The 26,072-nt window shown below is 41.1% G+C and overlaps 1 protein-coding gene across 1 annotated transcript; it reads right to left on the minus strand.

The window, feature by feature from the left end:
- Positions 1-256: 256 nt before the first annotated feature.
- Positions 257-26,072, minus strand: LOC141492806 (rho guanine nucleotide exchange factor 5-like). The gene is given in 16 exon segments (XM_074193478.1): positions 257-1,017; positions 1,397-1,501; positions 1,972-2,042; positions 3,879-4,040; positions 6,307-6,464; positions 7,079-7,168; positions 7,903-7,977; positions 8,273-8,402; positions 8,689-8,841; positions 9,349-9,509; positions 10,820-11,073; positions 11,241-11,305; positions 11,822-11,879; positions 13,790-16,970; positions 25,386-25,414; positions 25,417-26,072. Coding segments are annotated over 16 exon segments (4,962 nt in total). The 5' UTR covers positions 25,529-26,072; the 3' UTR covers positions 257-859.

Raw genomic sequence — 26,072 nt, forward strand, 5'->3', positions numbered from 1 at the left:
AGAAGATGGGCCTGCAGGATTGTGTTGCTGGCATAATTCATAACTGAATCACGAAACAGATACATTCCTCAGGTCATAGCTGAGATAGAATCTCCCCAAATCCCTGGGGGAGTGACAGCAAGGCAAGAACCAATAGCTGCCATGACAATCTATGCTCACTGCCTACATACAGCCCTTCATGGTACCCAGGCTCAAATTGGCCTGGATTCCTCCCTGAAGGCCAGTTATGTTATGAATAATGCTAAGTGCTAAGGAGTATGAGAAAAAAATTTCAAAGTGCCAAGTTTATTAGAGTGAGAGAATTTCCTCCCCACAATTAATATAACAACATACAGCTTCCCTAAAGGCACCCTTCATCTCCTCCCCAATAATGCTGGTTCCCAAAGGAAAGGAAGGCTGAAAAAAATGATGGATTTTGAAACAAAGTATTGAAGCTCCGGCTTCAAATTATTGACCTGGAAGCATGGGGACCAATAAATTTCATAGAAGTGAAACCCCTTGGACCAAGTTCTAGAGTAAATCTCCCAGATAGGTTACATTTCCTTAATGATGGCTCCCAGAGTCTAGGTCTCACCTAAAATCCCTTTGCTTTATACCCTTATTGTGTTTATATATGGCTGTCTGTCTGTCTGTATTTTTATGTGTGTGTGTGTGTGTGTGTGTGTGTGTGTGTGTGTGTGTGTCTGTGGACATGCACAGCCACACATGCACCAATGGGCAATTAGTGGAAGCTTAAAAATCATTTTTTCTCATTTTTGTTTTCAGCCTTTCAGAGAGGTCCTGCTACAGAGCTGCAAGTGAAAGCTTTCCTGTAGAAGTATCATGTCCATGGGCCCAAGGTGATGACCCTGAGTAGCAGTTATCTTTGGCGTCCGACCAACTGTAGTTTGGCAGTCTTGACTCTACGTGCTTCTGAAAGATTCCGCTTTCGAACATCAGTGTTGGTGATGTACTCCACATATAACAAAGGGAACCAGCCCCTCTCCCCATCTGACAGTCTCATACCCTCCAGCCAACCTGGTGGGAAAAAGGGGGAGAGATGATAATGTGGGTATTGGGGAGAGGAATCACCAGGACCAGAACCTGGACAGCTTCTCCCTCATTCTCAGCCCTGGAATTTTTTCTCAACCACAGAGTTCCTCAAATGGAGGCCACCCAGCAAGGTGAATCATCCTTACCCCTCCCCACCCACTCTTTCAGACCTGAATACAAAAATATTTTTCAGTGGTAGAGTCCTCAGGCATTAAAAAAGTCTATTAGCATGTCTACTAAAACCTGTTCATCTCTTAATAAACCTTCTCTATGAACAAATCTCTCCCTCCCTCCCTCCCTCTCTCTCTCTCTCTCTCTCTCTCTCTCTCTGTCCCTTATCCTCCTTCATCTTCATTCTTCTTACCATCACTGCTCTGCTGAGTCACCATCACCACATCTGCTTTCTCCAGTGCCAACTCATCATTCTCTCGAGGTTTATAGGAACGTAGACACTGAACCTGTTGGGAGTCTAGAGAATAGAAAGTGTTGAGGAAGCAAAGAAATGGAGGTGGTTGTCACAGAGAGATGGTCAAAGATGGCTGAATCTTCCCCCTGAGGCCCTTCTCTGAGTCACCATCCAACCACCATCAGCATGCCCCCTTCCTTCCTCCCAGTAAAGAAATGTGCCAAACAGGAAGAAGGACAAGATTCATAATCATGCCGCAGACTCAGTCCTGATTGTGGTTTCTCTTCACTCTTTCTTAAATGGGCTAGATCTTTGAGCAGCTCTGAACTGCTGTCTGGTCCTTGTCTGATCCTCCAGGAATCTCTTTGCTACCCCATTCCTCTTGGCTTAAGGGGTCTTTTCATTTCCCTCTTCCCTCACCCCACAACCAGGATTCATCTTATACCTGGGTGACAGTTCTGTCTCTATTCCCACTTCTTACTTACATCCTCCCTCTAATTCTCCCTAGTTTTTACCAGCCCCCTTATCCTTACCATGACATTCCAAGAGGTCCAACTCCTCTCTTGGAGGAGCCAAAGCTGAGAGCCAGCGAAGCTTTTCACTCCTGAAAAAAAGAAAGTTGGGTCATAATTCCATCTGGAACATGAGGGTTGGGCATGAAGGAGAATTGTAATGAGAAGACTGGGTAAAGGGACAGTGGGAGGTTGTGAAGACTATTTAGTTAGAGGGTATAGGGTAACTTGTATAAAAATGCCCCCTGTAACTCTGCTTAGTTATAAGTTCAACAAATACTTGAGCCATAATAGAATTAGTCAGCTCCCAATTGCTCAATGTGATTTCCTTCCCATCTTCCTTTATGATTGTTCCTTCTGGCTGAAGTAATTGTAGTTAAACTTTCAATTATACATACATGGGCTATGATTTTTGTGGATTTCATATTTTTCTAGTCTTATTATCAACTTTGTTGACTACATAATTTTCTAGTCTTATTATCACTTATTTGTCTCTAAAATATATCCTGTGTTCCTGTTCATTTACGATATCTTCAGATCCTTGAATATATTTCAAATTTTATGCCTCTATGATTTTGTTCAAACTCTTCCATCCACTTGGAATGCCTTCTATCCATTTCTGCTTTCAAAATCTTGTCTATTAAGGCTCAGTTTAGATAAAATCTCATCCTAAAAATATCCTCTAATAACCAAATGAATAACTTCTCTCTTCTTCCCCTGTAATGTATATTGGAGTTAATTTTATCTTAAGTTAGGAGATGATGCCTTATTTATCATTGTATTCCCCAAAGTTGCCAACATATAACAGGTACTTAACAAATATTTGTAAACTAAAGAAAATGTTGATTAATATGGACAATTTACTATAGTTGAATTGTTGCATGCTAGGGACTGCAAACTAATGCTATCATTTTTTTCTAAAGAGAAAATGTAATTTTAAAAATAGTATCTGAAAGATATCAGAAAAATTACAATCCATTTAAAGTACATTTTGGAAGGTTAGCTTGAACCTTCTGGATTATCCATGTCATTGTTTTTTAATAATAATGTGGCTAATTGAGAGTTGATTGTATTAGTATTCCCAAAGAACTCTGGCAAAAATAATCACTAAACAAAGTAGATGTACTTGCTTTGGATCACCTATTAATGTAATATATTCCTATAAGACCAGTACTCCTATAATTTCCAAAATGAAGAGCATGTAGAATTATTATGTACAAATTGAAAGCCTATGCTGATCAAAGGGAACTGAGTGTATATAGCACATATGGACACCCAGAAAGCAAAGTCATTCCACAATAGGTTAAAGAGTCAAGAATATGCAAACAGTTTTCAAAAGAATGATTGCAAATTTTTAACAACTATTTGAAGGAATGCTCCAAATGATTAATAAGCAAAATGAAAGTCAAGATCTTTTACTTCACATAGCCAAAGGAAAAGGGAAGAGATGACATAAGAAGGAAGCAGTCAATATTTCAGGGGTTGTAGGATATAACTACAGTATTGGTGGAGCCTAAATTGGTTCCACAATGCTGGAAATCAACTTTGTTGGAGTTTCATAAAGAAAGTAAGATAAATGTCATACTATCTGACCTAGAGTAAACTGGTAAAAAAAAAGGATATCAACAGTCAAAAGTAAGGGCTCATAGAAAACAAAATATTCACAAAAACACTTTTTATCATATAAAAAAATAGAAACAATATAGTATCCTCTTATTGAAGTTTACTGAAACAAGTGTGGCAGATGAATGCAACTGAATGTTATTGTGCTATAAAAAATGACTAGGATTGAAACAGAGACGTATGAAAGGTTTATATGAAATGATCTAAGCAACTTTGTGAATGCTCTTTAAATCAGCCCCTGCCTCATCACCCCTTCCTATTAATGCCCACTTTCCTTCCCTCCCAGTAACTGATCTCCATCTCACTGAGTCTCTGTACGAAAGAGGAACTCGGCCTGGTTTCCCTGTGTGTTGTGACGGAGAAAGAGGCGGAAGAGGTTCTTGTGTGGTCCATGCAGCTTCATTTCACACTTCTCCCCCCGAATAGATGAAAAGGGGGCATGATCAAATACCAGGAAGCGGTTACCCCTATAAAGAAATAAAGGCTGTCAATCTCATTACACTGACTTCATTCTTTCTCACAATTCTCAATCCCTCTTCTACAAACCTTCCCTAACCCAAAGATAATTGTATGATCTGCAGGATGGCAGTCATTTAACTAAACAAATTCCTTACTAGAAATCTGAGTCAGGATTAGTTTGGTTTGTACTTTTCTCCAGGGGTTCATCAACTCCACAGATCAAATGACCCCTGAAGTTAGGTCTGGGGTATCTTTATAAGCTCTGAGTCAACCCTATTCCCAACAAGATGATTCAGACTTAAACCATCCTTACCTCTCATTTCTAAGATCAGGCCCAAATTCAAAGCCTAAATTAAATCTATCAGTCAATCAACTAGCATGATGGAATACAAAGAAAGGCAAAACAAAGAAAAAATAAAGCAAACTAAAAATAATCCCTGCTCTCAAGTGGCTTATAGTCTAATGGTAGTGATAGCATGCAAATAATTATGTATGAATAAGTTCTATGCAGTATATGGTGGGGGAGTCTCAGAGGGGAAGATACTAGCATTAAGGCTTCTTTCATAAAGTAATCTTAAGCTAAGGTCCAAAGAAAGTCAGGGAAACTAGAAAGCAAAGATGAGGAGGAACAGCATTACCAGGCAAGAAGTACACTTAGTGGAAATGCTTTGTCAAGAGATAGAGTTACTTCAAGTGTAAGGTGGTAATAGTAGTGCCAGAGGAATAGGGAAGGGTTTAAAGGAGATGTTCTTTAGGTAGAAATAGCAGGACCTGGTGAGGAAGGAAAAAAATGAGATGTTAAGGATATTACCTAGGTTTTGAGATTGGATGACTATGAGAATGATGGAACACTCAATAGTCATAAGCAAGTTAAGAAGAGTTGAAGGCTTAGGGGTATAGATAATAAGCTCACTATTGGAATGTTAAGCATAAGATATCTATGGAACATTTAGTTATAGATGACTAATAGGCAGTTGGAGATATGAGACAAGAAATTAGGAGAGAAATTAGGACTAGACAAATAGCTATGAGAGAAATGTTCAGAGAGATGATAATTGAATGCATAGGAGTTGAGATCCTTAAGTGAAATGTTATATATAGAATGAGAACAGAAGAGGGTTCAAGACAGAACATTATGGAACACCATGGTTAAAGGATATAAAATGGAAGGGGATTCAACTAAGAAGACTGAGAAGAAGCAGTCAGATAGTTATGAGGGGTATATATTGTAGGAGTTTCATTCATTGCAAAAACTTAAGTTTTAGCATACCATATAGCTAAAGTTGCAAAGAGACTGAGAATAAAGAATGTACAGAAATTTATTGTTGATGCCCTTCTCAGGAAGATAGGGAGAAGAGATAAAGAATGATAACTAAAGGAGATGGGCATATCAAGTGAGGCTTTTCTGAAGATGGTGAAGACATATGCATGGTTAGAGGCAAAAGGGAAGCAACCAACAGACAGAGCAATTGAAGAATAGTGATACAGTAGAGATGATGATAGAAGAATGGTACTGAATGCAATCACTTGACAGTACTAAGAGAGTTTGTCTTGGCAAGAAGAACAGTCACTTCTTCATGTGAAACAGAAAGAAGGAAGAGTTAGTGGCATAAAGTATCTAAATGTGAGATGAGCTACAGGGGGAAAAAAGGGAGCTCTCTATTTCTTTAGTGAAATATAAGGCAACATTCTAAGTGGCTAGTCCAGGAGTTAGGGAGGAGAAGTTATGGAAAGTTTTGTTGAGTAAAAGAATAAATTGATTCAGGAATTACAGAAGATCGCCTTGATACAGTGAGGGCTTAATTGATTTTGGGTAATATAAATTTGCAGTGGACTAAGGCAGATCCCTGGGTTACCCTCTCCCCATCAAATAGAATCCTAGTGTCTCATGGTTCTAGAACAATGCAGTTTCAAGACCTTTCAGATCAAGATTGACTCAAAATGTGACTAATTGGAGGGGACCCCCTCCCTAATCTTGGGCACTACTGAGCCATTCCTAAAACCAATGAGGATGTAACCAATTGAATTTTTGTTCTTTAATAACTGAATTTTAGCTCAAAATTTTGACTCCATCACAAGAATTTATTTGATGCCTGTATCTCCTCTCTCTTTTATGCCTTCCCACAACACTATGAGTTACCAATAGGTCAATGAAAAGGATACATACTGGAATATGTCACCCTTCCATCTCTACACACTTCCCAGGTCAACTAAAGCAATCAAGTATGCCCCACAACCTAGTTTCCCTCCCTATCTTCACATCCAAACACTGACTCTCGAGGTCGTGATAACAACAGGCAGTCATTGAAGAGATGCAAGTGGACAGGTCGAGTAGCCAGTTTCCTCCGTAGTCCAGGTGCTACACTGGACTCAAGGGCAGTTAGCTCCCCACTCTTCACCAACCATCGTGACTGTGAGATCAGTGGGAAAATCTATGTAGAAGGAGTAGAGAGCAAGGTAATTGTCACAGTTAGGACCACAACTATATTCTTCAATTTTCTCTTATTTCCTCTATGCATATCCTAAATAATCATGCTACTTCCATTTTCCTTTTTCCAGTCACGCACACCTAGGGTCTTTCTCATACTCCCCCTCCACCCCCAACTAGATAGAGCACTGAACCCAGTATTTTGCTTGTTTGTTTGGTTTTGTTTTTGTTTTTTTCTTGGTGTTAATGGCAGGATGTTTCCATATTTGGGATTGAGGAGAGGGTAGAGAACTTAAATAGACATTTCAACCTGTTAACCCTTTCCAAAAGAGAAATAAAAAACATGAGGAAGAAAATTAGGGGCCTGCTTATAACCAGGAATTGAAGGATTAGAAATAAGCAATTTTATGACCAAAAGGAGGATTGGATAGAGTTGTGGGAAGATAAAAATATTTAAAATGGGGGTAAAAGAATTAGATCAAGTTAAAACCTAAAGATAAAGGTTTGTAGACTGGTACTTAAAAGATCATTTGGAAACTTAGAGGTCCAGATAGAGATTCAGGACTGGGTGTTAGAAGTGGGAGCTGAAGGTGGCAGTGGGAGATTGTAGGGGCTTACTTTGCACTCAAATTCAATCTTCTGACTTAGATAGATCAGTTCCTCTGTCCATCGCATTCTCTGGACATTGTTATTGCAGTCTCTGATGAGCTAGAATTTGATCAAAGATAGGGAAACAAGAAGAATTACATGGATTAGAGAATTTGGCCTTTGACTTTGAGGTTAAGAAAATCCTCTGTCCCATAATCTGAAGAAATTCACCATCACAGTTTTTCATTAAAGAGCTAAAATTGAGTCCTCGGTTTCTTGTACTCTTTAAAATAGCAAGAAAAGGATAAGAGGTAAGAAATGAGGGTACATTCTCCTGACACAGGATCTTTGTGGTAGAAAGTCTTTTTCCCCCCACCTTGACTATTGAATAGGAAGAATTTGGTGATGGTAAAGAGTAGGAGTGTGTATAAGTCTGTATGTGTGTGTGGTGTGTGTGTGTGTGTGTGTGTGTGTGTGTGTGTGTATGTTTGTGTGTGTGTGTGTGTGTGTGTGTGTGTGAGAGAGAGAGAGAGAGAGAGACAGTCAGAGACAGATGTGATGAGATGTGATGAGAGGAGATGAAGCTTCATGGAATAAGAGAATGGCAAATGCAGAGCACAGAGAACTGGACTGTTTTATACAAGGACACTCAGTCTTGTAGCCTTGTTTCATGGAACTGGACAAGGAAAGAGATCTTTATGGGTAAAGGAGAGTTTTAAGTAGATTGAGTGTTCAGTTTCCTTTGTAAGTCAGGATAAAAAGGACTTAAGGGCTATTGACTTTCCATACTTTACTAGTCTTCAAAATCATGAAACTGTGGAAAGAGGTGAAATGAAAATTTAGGGAATACTCACCTCTTCCAAGACATGGTGTGCTTCTGTGGCCTCTGCTTCTTCTGGAGAGCCAGGCTGTGTCCTCTTAAGAATATTCTGTGGTAAAGGAATGCCATAGATCAAGGTAGAGATGTGGAAGAAGATAAGATAACATGTAAAGCAGTAAAGAGAGACTGGGAAGAAAGTCAAAGGTTGGGAGAGGACAAAGTGAGGCACAGACTATAGGGAAAAGTGAGATGGTTTATATCACTCCCAGAGTCAGGAGTGGTTTGAGATATGAGTGGTACACTGAGAGAAACTCAATAGGGAGACTAATTACTGAGGTTGGATCTTCAAGATTAAAGGATCCTGAAGTGGAATGGGGTCAGGGAGGAGAGGAACCCTAAATTACCTGGAGCAGTAGTTTGAGGCGGGTGATACGCTGGAAGGGCAGTATCAGAAAAGACTTTAAGGAAAGACGCTGGCAGATAGGGTCACTTTCTAGCTTTTCTAGAACTTCCCGGAAATTGTTGTTGGTATTCCTGTTATCAACACAGAAATTTAGTAGACAGAAACAGAGAGGACAAATTCAAAGTAATGAGGACCACAGTGAAGGTCTCTGCCAGAAGGAACTGAGGTATGATATGGAAGGAATAGGGGGCATAGACATGCATAATTTGGAGGTCCTAGATAATTCTGGAAGCTCAGGGTTTCACAGTAAGCACAAAGTGTGCTGTTCACAAGCAGGTATAATTTGGAGATGGGGATTTGTTCAATAGGATTTTGAGGATGAACTATGCCAAAATGAAGCAAAGAAAGTAGTCTCACAGCAGGCTTTGGAAAGTGCGCTCCTGGTAAGTCTGGTTGGTGACATAAGGTAGGTAGACACGCCGGAAGGCAGGTTCATGGTTCAGGACTACATCACAAACATGGAAGCCAAAGATGTTGTGCTCGAAGTTCTCTTCCAAATCTGAGAGAAACCTGTGGTTCCCCCACCAGATGTGAGAAGTATGAGTTTGAACAGAGTGGTCAGAGTATTTATCCTATCCTGCCTTTCCTTAAGCTGCTGATTTCCCTCTTCCAGATTTATTTCTATTTCTTGGAGTCTTTCAGATATGTTGGAGGTCAATCCAGTATTTAAATTGCTTCATACTTTGCTCTCCTCTCTGCCTATCTCTGGATGCATCCTGATCTTTGAGGAACAGTATGATATAAAAGGAAAAGACACTTAGTTTCAGATGTTGGCCCTAACATGTACTAGCAGTCTGACCTTGGGCAATTCATTTAATTCAGTTTTCTCTTCTGTAAAATATGTATAATAATAATTATGCTTCCTTTGTAAAATTTAAAGTATAATAAAAATTTGATCTCTTATTAAAGCCTCAAATTCTTTCTATGATCAAGATAGGGAAACTTGCTAACTGGAAAGAACATTAATTTTTGCAAATCATTCAGGTATAGGAAGATTCTGGAGGAGGGAAATCTCACGTGGTGCTGACATCCCGCACATCTTGTAGACGAGAGAAAAGCCACTGGTGTTCCTGGTTAGACAGGGTACCCCGAAGCTGGGTTGAGAGCTGGAAATGGTCTACAGCCACATTAAGACTTCGCAGGTAGGAAGCTTCTGACATAATAAGTTCAAATTTGGCCTAGGGAAAGATGGGAAGGGACTAAGCAGAAAGGAAGGAAGCTGAAGAAAACCATCAACTGAGAGGGGGAAAATATGGAGTTGATAAGGAAGAAGCCTCTACCATTCAAAAATAATTCTATGAAACTGTCTTTCTTCCTTAAGATTGATTTCAAACAAGTACAAGTTTGAGAAGTTTAATAACCTTCCACATGAACCCAGTATACCAGAAATTAAGATAATCTGAAAACAGCTAAAAAGCCCCTTATATTGCTGTTGCTATTATTATCCTTAGATTACATTTGAGGATACTGAGGAAATCAGAGGGTAAGTGACATGCCCAGGATCAGGCAGCTAATAAGTGTATGAGACTGGATATGAACTCAGGTCTTTCTGATTCCAGGACAACCAAACTACTTCTGACTCACACAAATAATGTGACTTAATTGGCCAGCAATTACCCCAATGTACAACATTAAGATCATTTAATAAATACTTCTTGAATTGAATTCACATGTTCTTTAGTCCACAAAGAAGTAGCAGTTTGAGATTGAGTCAAGCAAAAGGAATCAATTCCATGACTACTCCAATCCAAATTCAGAAACCAAGATCAGACTTAGCCTATTAGGATGTCTTCTGCAGTCCAAATGTCAACTTCTGCAGAACTTTCCCAGGTCTTTTCACTGCTAGAGCCTTCCCTATAAAGGTTACTTTCCATTTACTCTGTATATGTCTTTCTTTGGTTTGTTTGTTTTTGTTTTTGTCAGGCAATGGGGTTAAGTGACTTGCCCAAAGTCACACAGTTAGTATGTATTGAATGTCTGGACCAGATCTGAACTCAGGTCCTCCTGACTCCAGGGCCTGTGCATTATCCACTGTCCATTTACGTGCCCCTATATCTTGTGTGTGTGTGTGTGTGTGTGTGTGTGTGTGTGTGTGTGTGTGTGTGAATACATGCAGTATGTATAAATTTATATGTATATATTTCATTCATTTATTTATATGGCATCTACCTCATTGAAATGTAAGCTCCTTGAGGAGAGAGTCTCTATTTGTATTTCTTTGTATCTCAGTGCTTAGCATAGACCCTGTCATATCATAAATGCTTTATAAATGTTTCTTTTTAGATAAATTGATCATGAATTGGCAACTATAAGAAGAGAATCAAAAGGAAGATGTTAAGAGCTTGAACATAATCTCAGATTCTTCCGAGAGGATATCTCCATTAACCTAAGGGATGGGGATTTTGCTCCAGTGGGTTAAGAGCAGGAGGGGGGATGATATAGATCTTTGTCTCCACAGCCCCTAGCCCCCATCCCAATCCTCCTTTACCTCCTGAAGTTTTTGGTTCTCATGAGTCATAGAATGCAGTATAGTGCTGTTGCGCACTCGGGGGATGTCCTGCCATAAAGAGGCACTAGAAGCAATGGAAAGGCGCTGAAGATAAGAGTCTGAGGTAAGTGGAGACTTTCGGGGTTGGCGAGGTGAAGCTGGACTAGAGCCTTCACTCAGACTGTCTAGCCTCTGTTGGCTTTGTATCTCTTTGTTTAGAGCCACATCACTATATTCCTGGTAAAGCAGGTGGGCTAGAGAAAGGGAGCATAGAAAGGAACAAGAGGAGAAAATGGGATATGGTTAAAAAGAAAAAAAACACAATACATTTAGAATGAACTCATTAAACTGATTCTGAATTGAATTTCAACTCTGACTCCCACGACACTCATTTCAGCCTGCAACATCTCAAAGTACTCACAGGAATTGATGAACTTGGAACAGCGCCTGGCGACACTACCCATCACTTCCCTTGGTTTCTTCTCTCTGTGAGGTAGAGATGGTCTATGGGTCGTTGATATCATTAAGAAGAGACATTCACTGGGTGGATGGGCCAGCTCGACATTATGGTATTTATATTTGTGTGATACAATTTATTTGCCCTCTCCTTAAGTACCATATGTAAGCTATACTGAAATGGAATATGGGTCTCTTTAGAATGTTTCTGAAGACTTTGAATCCAACAGAGTATTTTCATTGAGATAGTTCATAGGAATAGGACTTGGGGGGAAAGGGTTAGGTAGACTTACCTTTAAGTCCAAGGATTAACCTTTGTTTAAATGTTTCCTTTAGAACCCTGGTATCAAAAATTTACCTCTTCCTTCAACTAGGGTTGATAGGGATATTGAGAATTTTGAGGACTCAGAAGGAAGAATATCTTCAGCTTCTGGACCCTAGTCATCCACACACTAAGATTGTGAATGAGGTTTCAGTACCCTGAAGAAAGAGGATGTGTAGATGTATATGTTTGGGGAAAGGAAGGGTTCTCTGGAAAGAACTCACCGAAAAACAATTGTATCTGGGTGACAGGAATGTTTTTCCATGAGCGGGGCTTCTCCATCTAAAAATAGAAATGGGAAAAATTACTCAGGTTACAGGGATTCCAGGACAAAATTTCACAACAAAACAGTACGGAGTTAAGGTCTATATACAAGGGAGACACTGTTTTTAAGTGATGCCAAAAAGCCCACTAGTTAGGGATGTGTGAGAGGGTATACTTGCACAGGTCTGAATTGAGTAAGAAGATTACTGGGTTCCCCCTGCCTCAAGACTCAGACATAGACACAGACACAGACACAGACACAGACACAGACAGAGACAGACACAGAGACAGAGACAGAGACAGACAGACAGACAGACACACACACACACACACACACACACACACACACACACACACACACACACTACACTTTGGGGATTCCTATTCAGTTATAGGTTGAACCATATGACAAAGGAAACCTATTCCAACTCTGAGATCAAATAATCTCAATATTTATTTGATTTCCAACAAGTAGCCATCTAGACCTGTTTGAAGTTCAATCATAATGGGAAAGCTACTTACAAAAATTCTTCTTCAAGACACAATACAAGATCCTGAGGATTAAGAAAAGAAGCAAAGAGAAGCCAAGTGTTATGTCTGAGGGAATGAAGAAGAAAACCAAGGATACTGTAAGGGACAGAGATTTGAACTAGGATGAAGGCAAACTTAGTAAGAAGCACTTTGGAAAGGAAAAGAGAGGAAGAGAGCCAGATAAGTACTTTTACTTCTATATTGCTATGAGAATAAGGAAAACTCAAGTGCATCGTACACTGGGAATGTCATTGGTAAGTATCACACAAATATAAATACCATAGTGTTGAGCTGGCCCAAATGAAGTCCCTAAGGTATTCAATTCACCTAAATACCTCTGGGGTGGTTAAGGAGATGAATTATGTTCTTTATTCCCTGGGGTTTATAGGATAAAGAAACCATGGAAATTGAAGAGAGGTTTGGGCTCATGACAAATGGGAAATTGGTCAAATAGCAGAGAGGAAAATTGGATCAAAACTGAAGAATAGAGGAATGAGAAGGGAGTTCTGATTCAGTTGAGCCAGAATCAAAGAAGGTGAGAAATCATGTGTGTTCTAGGTAAATTAAAGGTGAAAAATCAAAGCTATCCAAGACTAGGATTAGAACCTGGGGAGATCCCTATGAAAGAGGACCTGGTTGGGTGACAGGGGTTAAGCTAAGTAGTGCAATAGATAAAGCATTTAGTCTATAGTCTAGGAGACAAGTAAAATCCAGCCTCCCATACTTCCTGGATGTATGACCTTGAACAAGTCATTTAACCACTATTTACCTTAGCTTCTTCATCTGTAAAATAGGATCTACCTCCTGGGGTTGATTTATGAGATAATGTAAAGCATTTAGGTTCGTATTTTACTTCACATAAGTGCTATTAAGACCTGAGTGGGGGGCATCTAGGTGGCATAGTGAATAGAACACAAGCCCTGGAGTCAGGAGAATCTGGGTTCAAATCCGGCCTCAGACAATAATTCCTTGTTGTGTGACCTTGGGCAAGTCACTTAACCCTATTGTCTTAAACAAATAAAAATAAAAAAAAAACTCTTGAGTGTCATAATTTTGTGGGTTGGGAGCTGGTAAAGGAAGAAGCTAAAGATCATGTGAGAACAGAGAAAAGGTATTGAGGATATTCTTAAAAGAGACACAGGGAACCATAAAGTCATGGGAAATGGGATGTGAGAACAAGAAACATGTGGTAGAACACATGGGACTATGAGGGAAAAAAGGCATAAGACAAAAGAGGACAGAAGGCTATATTAGGGAAGGAGGTCTCAATGAGACCTGTGGTATTTTCTTTAAACACCTCCCCTTCACCCCCACCCACCAACCCCAGCACATGCCTCTTCAAATCCACTTCCCATGACTGGTCTAATATTTAGGATGAGGATCTTTGCATCACTCACCTAGGGGATCGCCAGGGAATACAGATGGTCTGCGCAGGCCTTGCCGGTTCCATCCCTTGGATTTGTTCTGTCCCTCAGTAGGGCTCTCCGAGTGCTCATCACTTACTTTCAAAAATTTCCCAGGATCTTTCCTGTGGGGCCAACTGGATGCTTTCTCCAAAGGTGGATGTTTAGTTTTCCCTGATGACCGCCCATGGCCTCGATGTGATCTCCGGGATGCATTGCCATCTCCCTGAAAAGTTCCTCTGCTCAAAGTCCTCCTGATGAGGGTTTCAATCCCTTCTGATTGCCCATGTTCATTCTGAACTCTTTCCAGGGTAGAATGGTGTGGTACTGGGTCCTGGGTCATGGAAGGGGTTGGGGAAGAAGGACTCAGACTAAGGAGGTTGATCATGTTACTGAAAGCCAGAGGCAGAGACATCTCACTTTTCCTGCCAGGAGAGGTCAAGGAATCTGTCGACCTATCTGTAGTTGGAGGCCAGGAGGTACGTCCAGCAGAGAGAGGAGAAGGGACTTCCCAGTTCCCTCCAGGCATTTTGGAGGAGCCAGATTTTGACCTCAATTGATCTCCTACATTCACAATTGTCCCAGGAGTACTGTTGCTTCTCCACTTAGCCTTTGGAGGTAGTGGAGGTGGCTTGGTGTCAGGTTCCAAAATGGGAAGAGGAGGAAGAGGTTTGTTTTTCTTACTTAGCGTGGTAGAGGTGAGAGTATGGTGGGGTGGGAAAGTGGTTGGGGTGGGGGGTAGTGGCTTATTGTACCTCAGCCTTGAATTCTGAGTATGGTGGGAAGTGTCTGTGACTGGAGGAGAAGGCAGAGGTCGGTTCTGTCTTGTCTTTACAGGTAGAGAAGGTCCTTCAGGGGAGCTGGGTAGTACTGAAGCTAAGTCAAAGGTAGGAGGATGGCTATGTCGTTTTGGAGCAGGAGGTTTCCTGTCACATAGCACCGCCAGGGGAGAATGACTATGCTGTTCCCGTAGTGGGAGGGGTGGCAGCAGTTCATGTTTTACCATGGATGAGGAAGGAGGGGAACCATGGATAAGTCCCCCTGAGATGGAAGTTTCCATTTGTCTATGGGTGGTACCAGGCTTCTCTCTATTTGGGGTGAATCCTTGAAGATGGCTCAAGGAGGAAGGGTCAGGAGAGGGCTCTAACTTAGCCTCCCCCTTCCTTCCTGAGATTTCCACACTGTGAATGGCAGACTCAGAGCACCTCTGAGACATGTCTGAGTGATGCAAGGAAGCTGGAATCTGGGCCAGATACTGAGGCTGCCCTCCCCCATAGGAGCTTGGAGCAGGATTACTCTCATGGTACTGGATAGTTCCCTCATAGGATTTGGGGAGGTTTCCGATGTTGGCCCAATCAGAATTGGCATGTGGTACCAGGGGAGCTTCTTCAGGAAAGGGTATGTGGATAATGTTCGAGGCAGCAGTAGGGTCCAAGTAGTGAAAAGAGAATTCTTTGTCAATGGAAAATGATCTAGAGAACTCTGGTAAATCATATGGGAGTGAAGAATCTCTTATAGGAAAGAAGGTAGAGGGGCAGGAAGATGAAATGGTTGAATTGGGATCTACTTTGGTCGAACTGAAAGGAGTTGAGATTTCTGTCCTAGGAGCTATAGCAATTGGTTCTGGAGGTGTTGGTTTCTTCCCCAAACCAGGCATTGCTCCATCCCCTAGATCATACTCTTCTTCCCCATTATTTTGCTCTTCTTCTTTCTCAGAATCATTTTCAAAGAGACTGTGGGGAGAAATGGATTGAGATTCTGATGACTCCTGTCCAGGTCTCAGAACAGAGTCTAGGCAGGAAGAGTACATGGTGAGCTGACTAAAAGACTCAGTTTTTATCCCTTCCTGAATCTCAGATCTTATGACAGTGGAAACAGGGTCTCCTGGGAAAGAGTCCCATGAAATATCAGAACCTGGGACAATTTGCATCACTGGGAAGGAACCGTGATGTTTTCTGATCTCCTCATTCTCATTTTGCCTTACCATTCCCTCCATCTCCAACCTTTTTCCAGTCACATTCTCCTGTTCTTCTTTACCTCCCTCCTCTTGCTTCCACTGCTCCTCTATAGTTCCTTGTTTTACCTTACTTTCATCTATTATCTTCCCCTGTTTCCCATCTAACTTTTGGTTCTTATCATAACTATCTGCCTTTCCCTGATCCTCAACCAGCCCATTTCCTTGAGTTCTTTCCTCTCCTCCTTTCCCATGACTGTGCTCCACATACTTATCTCCTGGGTACCTTTCATGTCGATTATTATCTTCAACCTCACTAGCAAATGTCTTTTCTTCTCTTTGTTTTTGTAGAACCAAATCAACCTGTCCTTCTATATCTTCCTGTCCATGTTCTCCAATTTGTTTTTGGATATATGTTTCCACCCTCAGTTCCTGCTTTCCTGAAAGTCCATCAGTCCTCTCCAGTTCCCCCTGATTTTCTAGGTCCCTCTGTTCCTGTTTCTCCTGTTTTCTTGAATCCCTGATCTCCTCTTGTCTCTGACATAAGAACCCTTCTTGCCCGCCATTTTCCTTCCTTTCTTGAGTCAGGGGCTCCCCCTCTTGCCAGGCAACTCTATTTTGTGCATTAAAGATCAGATTGTTGGGTTCTTCTGAAGGAGAATAGGGCCTAACTTCAGTGGAGGAGGGAGGAAAGATTTCTTTTTTCACTACCTCACTGGCTTCTGACTTTTCTATTTCCTTCAGAGAATTAGGGAGCTCTGGACAATATTCTACCCCAAACTTGCTACTTATTTGATTGGGGATAGGGCCAGTATTCAGGCTAGCAACCAAGGTAGTGCAGACAGAGGTCTTTGTGTTAACAAAAGATGCATGTCTTTCTTGGAAGCCCTGTGATGCTAGCCCTGAAAGTCTCTGAACTCTTAACTCTGCAAACACAGCATCTCCAGAGTCAGAATCCAAAGATGGAGAATATTCTAGGGATGGAGGGGATAGTGTCTCTTCAGTTGTGCTTGGATTGGTTAGATCTCTCTGTTGAACTCCAAAGACATCATCCTCAGGGCTCTCCCAGGCAGGGTACTCAGTCTCTGCTGCTTCAGGCTCTGAATGAGGGATACAACTATTCTTCATGAGGGATGCTGGAAAGTTGTGGAGTTCCTCCACAGCAGAAGTTGGGGTAGAAGCTCTACGAGGAGGCCCTTCAGCCTCCATCAGGGCTGATTCCTAAAGAGAAAGAAAGGTCAATATTTTCCAATAGAAACTAAAGTTGTGGAAGCCCATGCTGTTTTTAACTATCTGAGTTTCGCATCAATTTTGCTTTGGATGTACATTTACACTTGCATAGAGAAACTCAGAGGAGGAAATTTCCTCTGCCACTGCTATACTTCTACAACTCACAATCTTGCAGAATTACCTCTGGCAATGGGAGGAGGTCAACTGACCTGCCCAGTCAGTTACTGACAGAGTCAGTAGGTGTTAGAGGTGGTTCTCAAGTCCAAATTATTCTGACACTAAAACCAGCCTCTGAAATGCTGCCTTTCTTTGGAACCATAGGGAAGAAAGGAGACATCTGTTCTCTGTTCCTTGAATGGTCATTTTTAAAGGCTACAAGTATCTCACAAAGCATATCTTCATCATCTAATTCACAATAGAAGTATTCACATCAATCATATTAATTTCCTCCTACCCATTTTCCAATAAAAATCCTGTTCCCTCCCTGCAATTCCTCTATTTCAGACTCTGCTTACCTCTTGCTAAAAGTATTATAATAATTTCCTGTTTTCTTTCTATTTCCAATCTTTCTATTCCTTCCTCTGATCCATTCAAAACACAGCTACAACAGTACTCATCCATTCCAGTTAAGTTTTAATTAAGAATCTTCAATGGTTCCTCATTTCCTAACACTCAAACTGATTATTCTGTCTTTTAAGGCTTCCTAAGATCTGAATCTCACTTCACTTTCTCAGCTACTCATCCCTTTCATGTCATCCTATGCTTCACTTAAATTGGAGAGCTCTCTGGACAGAGTCTGAATTTTTTTGCCCCAGAATCATTGTTCACAATATCCCTTCCACCTACCTAAGACTTTTATCTGCCAACTGTCTTCTAAAATTTTATCTTCAAGACTTAGACTTAGTTCAAATATCTTTTTCTTATTTTTCCCCAGTGACAGATGATCTGTCATTTCTACGAATCTTCATAACATGTTAGTCATCTCTTCCCTATGGAATTTATCATTATTTACCTTGTCATTGTATATTTGTGTACCTGTGTCCTTGATGAGACTCATCAGTAATTTTATAAGGCTACAGAGTCATTTAGAATGATGTCTGTGGCTTATGCACCCATATGACCCTCCATATAACCCAATGCAAGGTCTTGTACATTTTAGATACTCATTTAACAACTGTTGGAACAATAACTAAATGAATCATATGGACAACCATATATACTTGGATAGGCAGCAGTGTACCACAGGTCATTCATGGCTACTTGTGTCCCTATCCATCCAACAGGCATCATGTGTGAAAGACAAATGTAAGTAACCACTCATACTATTTAGCGCAAGTGGATATCTACCATCTAATATTTAATTTAACCACCTATTATGTGCAAGGAGACACACTGGGCTGAATATAAAGGAACAAAGTCAAAAATATGAGTTCTGAAAGCATTTCATATAATCTTTTTTTAATACTTCATTTGAATGGAATTCTTGTATTTCTGCCTTTGCTTATTGTCTTGAACCTTGCTTGAATTCCATCACTCTGGAGGAAAGTTTCAAAGCTTCCCTTGGACAGAGGGTCTCTTGACCTCAAATTTTCCTGTACTTTCTTAATTGATTCACTAGTAAAATTTAATCATACCTTTAAGAACTAAATAACAGTTAAGTATTATATTATTATATCAGATTCCTAAAGCCATTATCAGATATACTAAAAACCTTAGAATAGAGAAACCAGAGAATCTGAGACTTTCCTGAGAGTCCAAATAGCAGGGCTAATTGAGCATATCATTGACCAGAGCAAGAACCACTTAGGGGATTTTAAATACAGGGTTGAACATGGTTGTACAACCTTCTCAGGCTAGCTCATACTTGAAAGTTAACTTTGCTCACCCAGTCTGCCAGCTCCCTGCCCAGTGAGGACCGGACACAAAATGACAAGCCTCGTCTACCAAACAAACACATATAGGTTAACAGGACCCTGAGTAATTAGAAATATGACTTTGTATAATCATTAGGCAGAACTATATCTATCCAACAGATAGCATCACCAATGCAGATAACAAGGGCTCATCTTCCCTCTCAGTGAGCTTGCGTGATGCACAAAGTTTCAATCAGAAATATTGGAGAGTTCATATTCCATAGCCAGTTCTGAGGCACCATTTGTAACAGCCATATAGCTATATCAACAGCCAGAAAGACAGATAGACACTTATTAGATAATGGGTAGAATCTGGTCTCTGTCAATGTTACAGAAACATCATATGATATTGTCCCATTCAATCCACTGATATCATATGAATATAATGACTGATGATTTTTGTCAACCCTATATGGTATAGCTCTTTTATCCCATCAGAGAATCAATCAATACACATTTATTATATGTTTAAGGTATTCTAGGTATTTTCAATACTGAGGTGTTGGATTAAAGAATTCAAAGACAAAAAGGAAATAATTTTTACTATCAAAAAGTTTCCATTTTATATAAAGAGAAATATACTCATATAAATATAGACAAAAATAAATGCTGAATATCATATTAATAAAAGTCTGAAAAAATCTATAGTTTGGGGTCAACTGTGTAATAAGATAGCCAAAAAAAAGGTTAATGCAATCCTTGGGCAGATGAAAGAGAGGAATAATGATGGAAAATAGGAGAGAACAGACTTGCTCTACTCCATTATGACCAGACCAGATCTGAGCCATTGTGTTCTATCTTGGGCATACTAGTTTAGAAAGTGCACTGATAAGCTGAAGAGCATCCAAAGGAGAGCACCGAATTGGATACAAACCTTGAGTTCAAAATATAAAAAAAAATCATTAGAATGTGAACTTTAAGGGAATGTACTTTCTCACTTTTAAAATCCATTAGACCAATACCAAGAACAGAACTTGACATATTGTTGTTAAATCATTTCAGTTGTGTTCAACACTTGGGGAACTCAGTTGAGGAGTTTTGTTGACAAAGATCTGGAGTGGTTTGTCATTTTCTTTTCCAACCCATTTTACAGATGAGAAAACCAAGACAACCAGGGTTAAGAGGCCTATCCATGGTCACATGGCTAACAAGTTTCTGAGGCCAGTTTGATATAGAGTAGATACTTAATAAATACTTGTTGACTGATGTCTGAAAACTAGGATTTATGTAGAACTTTAAGGTTTTCAAAGTGTCTTACAAATAGTATCTTTTTTTTTATTCTCACATGAATTCTGAGAGGACATATAAGGATTATCCTAATTTTCCAAATGGGAAAACTGAGGGAGACAAGTTCATTGATGTATCCTGGGTCACATAACAATAACAATAACTAACATTTGTATAAAGTTTACTGTGTGCAGGTGCTGTGCTAAGTGCGTTACAATTATTATCTCATTTGATCTGCCCAACAACCCTGGGAAATGGGTGCTATTATTATCCCATTTTACAGATGAGGAAACTGAGGCAGACAAGTTTAGTGACTTGTTTGGGGCCACACAGCTAGTAACTGTATGCAGCAGGATTCAGACTCAGGCATTCTTGACTCCAAGTCCAGCACTCTTTGCACCATATCATCTAGCTGCTTCTAAGGATTGATCAGGTGAAGAAATCAGGGGTATTTAACTTGGAGAAGAGAATAGTCAAAAGTAGGACAAAATTATGGTCATGTGAAGACTTAGCCTTGTTTTACTTGACCCTTGAGGGGAGAATGGATGGACATTGCAGTAAAATTCAGGCTTGATGGAAAGGGAAACTTCCTATTGATTAGAACTGGTTATAGGAGTCAAGAGACAATGGTTTCCTTTAACTGAAGGGCACATACAAAGGCTGGATGATCACTATTCCAGGGAATTATATTAGGCATAATTTTTTTTGATTAATACATTAGATTAGATGGTTGGCAAGATCCCTTCCAACTGGAAAATTCTGTATTTTTGTGAATCCAATCAATCTGGTATACTATATGTGGCAGAGTTCCCATTTACTCCATAGATGCTATATGAAACAGTAGAAATCAGTTATATACACTACAGCACTGAGTCTTTATTTAATTCTTTACATCATTGTTATCCAGTCCTCTGTGGGTTACATGGACTCTATCCATTCCATTATCACCATTTTGTCCCAAACCTAAGCACCAGAAAGTTCTTTATGTCCCTTATTTTTTATCCAGTTCAATTATACATTTATTATGTGAATTACAAAGGTTCTGAGCAAGGTAGGGGTGCAGTGAATAGAGCACCAGCCTTCAAGTCAGAAGAATCTGAATTCAAATCATGCCTCAGACACTTGATAATTTAATAGCTGTGTGATCTTGGGCAAGTCATTTAATCCTGATTGCCAATCCAGGACCATCTCCAGTCAGCAGATTCATATCAGCCCACTGGACCCAGATGGCTCTGGGGGAGAAAGTGAGGCTGGCAACTCAGCACAGCACCCCCTCCATTCAAATCCAATTCACTTGCTTGTCATGTTATCACCTTCTTTGTTGTTATAGTCTTCTTTACGAACATCATCAACATTACAAAGTGTCTATCTATTCAATATCTATCGGAATTGAAAAAAAGACCTGTTTCTATTACATGCAAATCTATGTATTTATGCATATATGTATGCCTGCCTCTGTCTCTCCCTCTCTCTCTCTCTCTCTCTCTCTCTCTGTGTGTGTGTGTGTGTGTGTGTGTGTGTGTGTGTGTGTCTGTCTGTCTGTCTATCTAGCTAGCTAGCTATAAGAGGCCTTAGAGGTCAACTAATCCACTGAGATATATCCTGAGACTTGTCTAGGTTACACAGTTAGTGACGGGTAAAATATGGACTCAAGCTCTGTGACTTTAAAGTCAGTTTTATTAAATGGTGTCTATATACCCCCTAGAAACTAGAATAATCCCTATCTGAAGGCACTTACAGGGATTCTTTTCTTACCATTTTCCAAACATATTATGATATGGGCTCTATAAAGTCCAGAGAATTTCACCTGGGTATGGCAAAACTGCAATCACACTATCAACACTGTATGTCCCCATGTTCCTGAAGACCCTAGAAACATAGGCTACCATTCTATCTTAGAAGACACCATATCTGAGATGACATTACTCATTTCATACATATTAGGAGTGTCCCTAAGCATATGAAGTCAGTGAAAGTGACTTGATTACTATTAACTTGCAGATATCACAAAACTGGAGTTCTTAGCCTTTTTTTGTATCATGGATATCTTTGGCAGTTTATAAAGTCTAAGGATCTTTTCTCAGAATAATGTTTATAAAAGCATAAAATTAAATATATATATATTATTCATACATATATATTTACAATGAAATCAGTTATATTGAAATAATGATGTATTTTTTTCCATCTAAGTTTATTGATCCCTTCCCCCCCTCCATGAAATTTATCAGTGATCCTCCTGAGTTGGTGACAGGGGAGGTGGATCTCAACTTGAGAGCTCTGACAAAAAGTACATTCACTCCAATAACACTATAGGGGGAAAAAAGTTTCTTTTCCATAGATCTTGGGTGATATATCACTTATCTACCTTATAAGCACCTATCTTGTATCCAGCCTATTAGATATTTTGTGTTGATGTGCCTCTAACTACCTCATAAAGATCATGTGTAATGGGATATCCATTTATTCTGTATAATATGTGACAACTCTTAACACAATGTGATATAATCCTTTCCATACATATCACTTATGAAATTCATACCAAAGACACCAAAGGTTTCCTTATAGGTACCATATACGACACTTCTTCAAATCTGTCCCTGTAGTGTTTAATAGACAGGGTCATATTTTAGACAACCAGGTGACCTGTTTCACCAGGATAAGTATGCCCTCCACAAGCACAGGTTATATATTCTCTTTGGTTTGCAGTTAAATGTGGTGGGGATTGAGGAAAGGATAATCACCCTGATGGCCAGACTGGGGGAAGGGTAACCCCTTGATGGCCAAACTTCTAATGATGAATCTCTTCAGTCTTTAGTGGAGATGATGCTTGGAAGATATTCCACTTTTGGAGTTTGCAAGTGAATGCTTTTCCCTAACATGATGGAATCTTTCAGATATTGTGATTAGCTAGTGTAGCCTCTAAGAACCCAAGTTATGCCCCTATCTGTATGAGGCAAAGTCTTCAGAGTAGGGCTCTAATGGAAGACAATAACTATACAACCCAGATTTTCTGGAACCACACCCACTTACAAGAAAACAGGGTGTACATTTATCAGCTGCAAAAAACAAGAATATCCTTTTTCTGGCTATATATCCTAATTATAAATGGCTGATGATTGATTGATGGTCACAGTACCCAGAGAAAACAAAATGATAGCCATTACACATATCATAGATATGATATACAATGTATATTTACTTCTCAGACCCAAGTGGCAAAATATCATAGAAACAATATAAAATTGTCCCATTTCATTCTATTATATATATATATATATATATTTACAAATATACTTTATATGTCACATTGATCATTATAACTATGGTGCCAAGGATGACTTTATTTACATGTTCTCTTTTCTATTAGAATATAAGTTTCTTTAGGGCAGGAGATTGTCTTCCCTTTGATTTCTTGTACTTATACAATGACTGGAATATAGTTAGTGATATCTTAGTAATGCTTACAGACTGGTTGGTTGATTTATCTCACAGACATTTTATATACCACATAGTTATATACTTCTCCCCAGTAACTTTCATGAAATACTGTATTTAACACTGCTGGCTTTATCTACCCATGATGGCCTTGACACTCTATGAAATAAGCCCCCCACCCACCCGGCATCTGACATATGCAACCTATCATGTTCATCTGCAAACCTAGATTTATCTGAATTTACCACACTGTCCAAGTCTTGAAGGTGAATCCTGCTGAACCAGCCTGCCTGGTCCCCAGTCAGATCCTGACACAGCCTTATCCACAGGCAAACACTGATAATACGAATCCTTCCACATCTTGGGGACATTCTGATCTAACCCTCTTCTGAGCCAGGATCTATTGTATTTCTACAATCCTCTATCCTCAAGCACACTTCATACCTGCAATGCTGAACTATTCCCCTCGAAGCATCCTTTTTTCACAACTTTCCTGGGCTTGAAGAGGGATTATTTCTATTTGGAACCCCTAAGATGATTTAACTAACTGGTTGCATGTTAAGGCCTGGGCCAGAAGTCCCTCCTTACCTGAGGTGCAGTATTAGCAGGAAGTTTGGGATATAGGCAACAGGGGTACAGAAGGGGCAAAGTAGTGAAAGTGTTTGGAAAGAGTATAGTATCAATTAATGGATAGAGTAGGAAATAGGTAGTAGGGGCACCGAAGAAAGGGCAAAATAGTGAAAGGTATGGAAAGAGTATAGTGTCAATTAATGGATACAGTGGTGTCAAGAAGACCTGGGTTCAACTCTTGACTCAGACACTTACTTGCCATGTGACCTCCCTGTGCCTCAGTTTCCTCATTAGTAAAATGAGGGGATGGATTCCATCATCCAAAAGGTCTTTTCCAACTCCTAATGTATGATCCTTATGATCTAGGGAGAATATTAAAATAGCTATCCCTATCTCAAACAAGACCTTACTTAAGAGTGCAAAAGAAGGCACCAGACCGAAGGGAAGCAAAGGAGGAAGGAAGTCAGAAACAGAAATCCTCCTCCCACTCCCACCACTACCTCCTCCTCCTCTTCCTTCTCTCAATTTCTCGGGGCTAACAGCACAACCTTACCTGGCCAGAGTTCACTTTCATGAAGCAGGAGGAGTTATGTGTCTGGAAATGAAAATCCAAGGCCAACTGTAGGTTGAGTGCTGGACACTTGGCAGGCTTATTGGCCCACGGTGTCTTCTTGGAAGTGGGCTACTGAGTAGGCTGTTATGCTTCTGGAGATGAGGCTTTGGAGGAAGTGCATTTTGGGAGGAGCTTCCAGAACTTGGATTTGGGGAGGGGATTACAGGAGGGGGAGCCTCTCATTTCTAGTGGAAGCATCCTTAGTGAGAAGCTAGGTTGTGTTTGTGTGTGTCCTGGGGATTTGGAAGGAGGTCCCAAGTGTGATTGCGGGCAAGGGGATGGCGTGCTTCGGGGCGTCCCTATTATGGGGGTGAGCTCTCTAGTTTCTGGGGCCCCGGGTTCCAGGTAGATGCCCTGATTTCTGGGGCTGCAGGAGAGTGAGGAGGTCGGCGTCGGGCCACCATTTCGGAGCTGGGAGCCGCGGAGCACTTTCCTCCAACTGGAGCTTTTCCTTTCCGTTCCCCAAGGGACTCACTCACACACCTCAAAGCTCCTTGCCTCTCTGCCCAGCCCCCCATTTCCGGAGTCTGCTCCCTGGGACCCAGCTGGGAAGGCCTCCTCTCGCCACCCTTCCCCACTCCCCCAGAGGTCCCACCGGAGCTCAGCCCGAGCAGGGGGCAGGGGGCAGAGGAGGAGGGCACCCACCTGGTCAGTGTCACATGGTCCGGGCTTCTAGGTAGAGAGCTCGCCACCGGGGTCCCCGCTCCTGCCCGCAGTCCCCGACTCAGGCCCCAGGCGCCCCACCCGCCCAGCCTGCCCCTCCCCTCCCCAAGCGGGAGGGATCTCATTCTCCTAGGAAGTTTCAGGTGAGGCAACCCGGGACACACCTTCCCGGGGGTGGGACGGGCCCCATCAGGACTGCGGCCTCATTGGCGTCAGCCCTGGAAAGTGGCTGGGGCCCCCAGAGGAGCCCGGGGAGCCCGGGGAGCCCGGGGAGGGAGCGAAAGAAGGGCTAGGCGCGAGCTGGCAAGAGGAGGGAGATGGAGGCAGGCGAGTGGGAAGAGCGCGGACCCCTTGGCAAAGAAGACCGCAAAGGAAGGAGCGCACTCGGGGGTGGGGGTGGGTCGGGGGCTGGGCCACGGAGGACCGAGCTGGGAGGGACGCCCAGAAGACACTGAGGAGGGAGGGGGAGGAGGAGGAGGAGGAGGAGGACAGAGCTGGCTAGCTTCTCTCTCACTCTCGGGGGTCTCTCTGTGCCCTGATCCATTTGGACAGTCCGCGTTTACCTGTAAGTTCTCCTGGAGCCGAGATGGTTCCTTCAAGCTTCTCCTTGTGCCACCCTCTTCGGGACTTTGGATTCCTGTCTGGATGTGTGAGAAGTCTTTTGCCTTT

Source organism: Macrotis lagotis, chromosome 7, assembly GCF_037893015.1.
Source record: "Macrotis lagotis isolate mMagLag1 chromosome 7, bilby.v1.9.chrom.fasta, whole genome shotgun sequence".
NCBI lineage: Eukaryota > Metazoa > Chordata > Mammalia > Peramelemorphia > Peramelidae > Macrotis > Macrotis lagotis.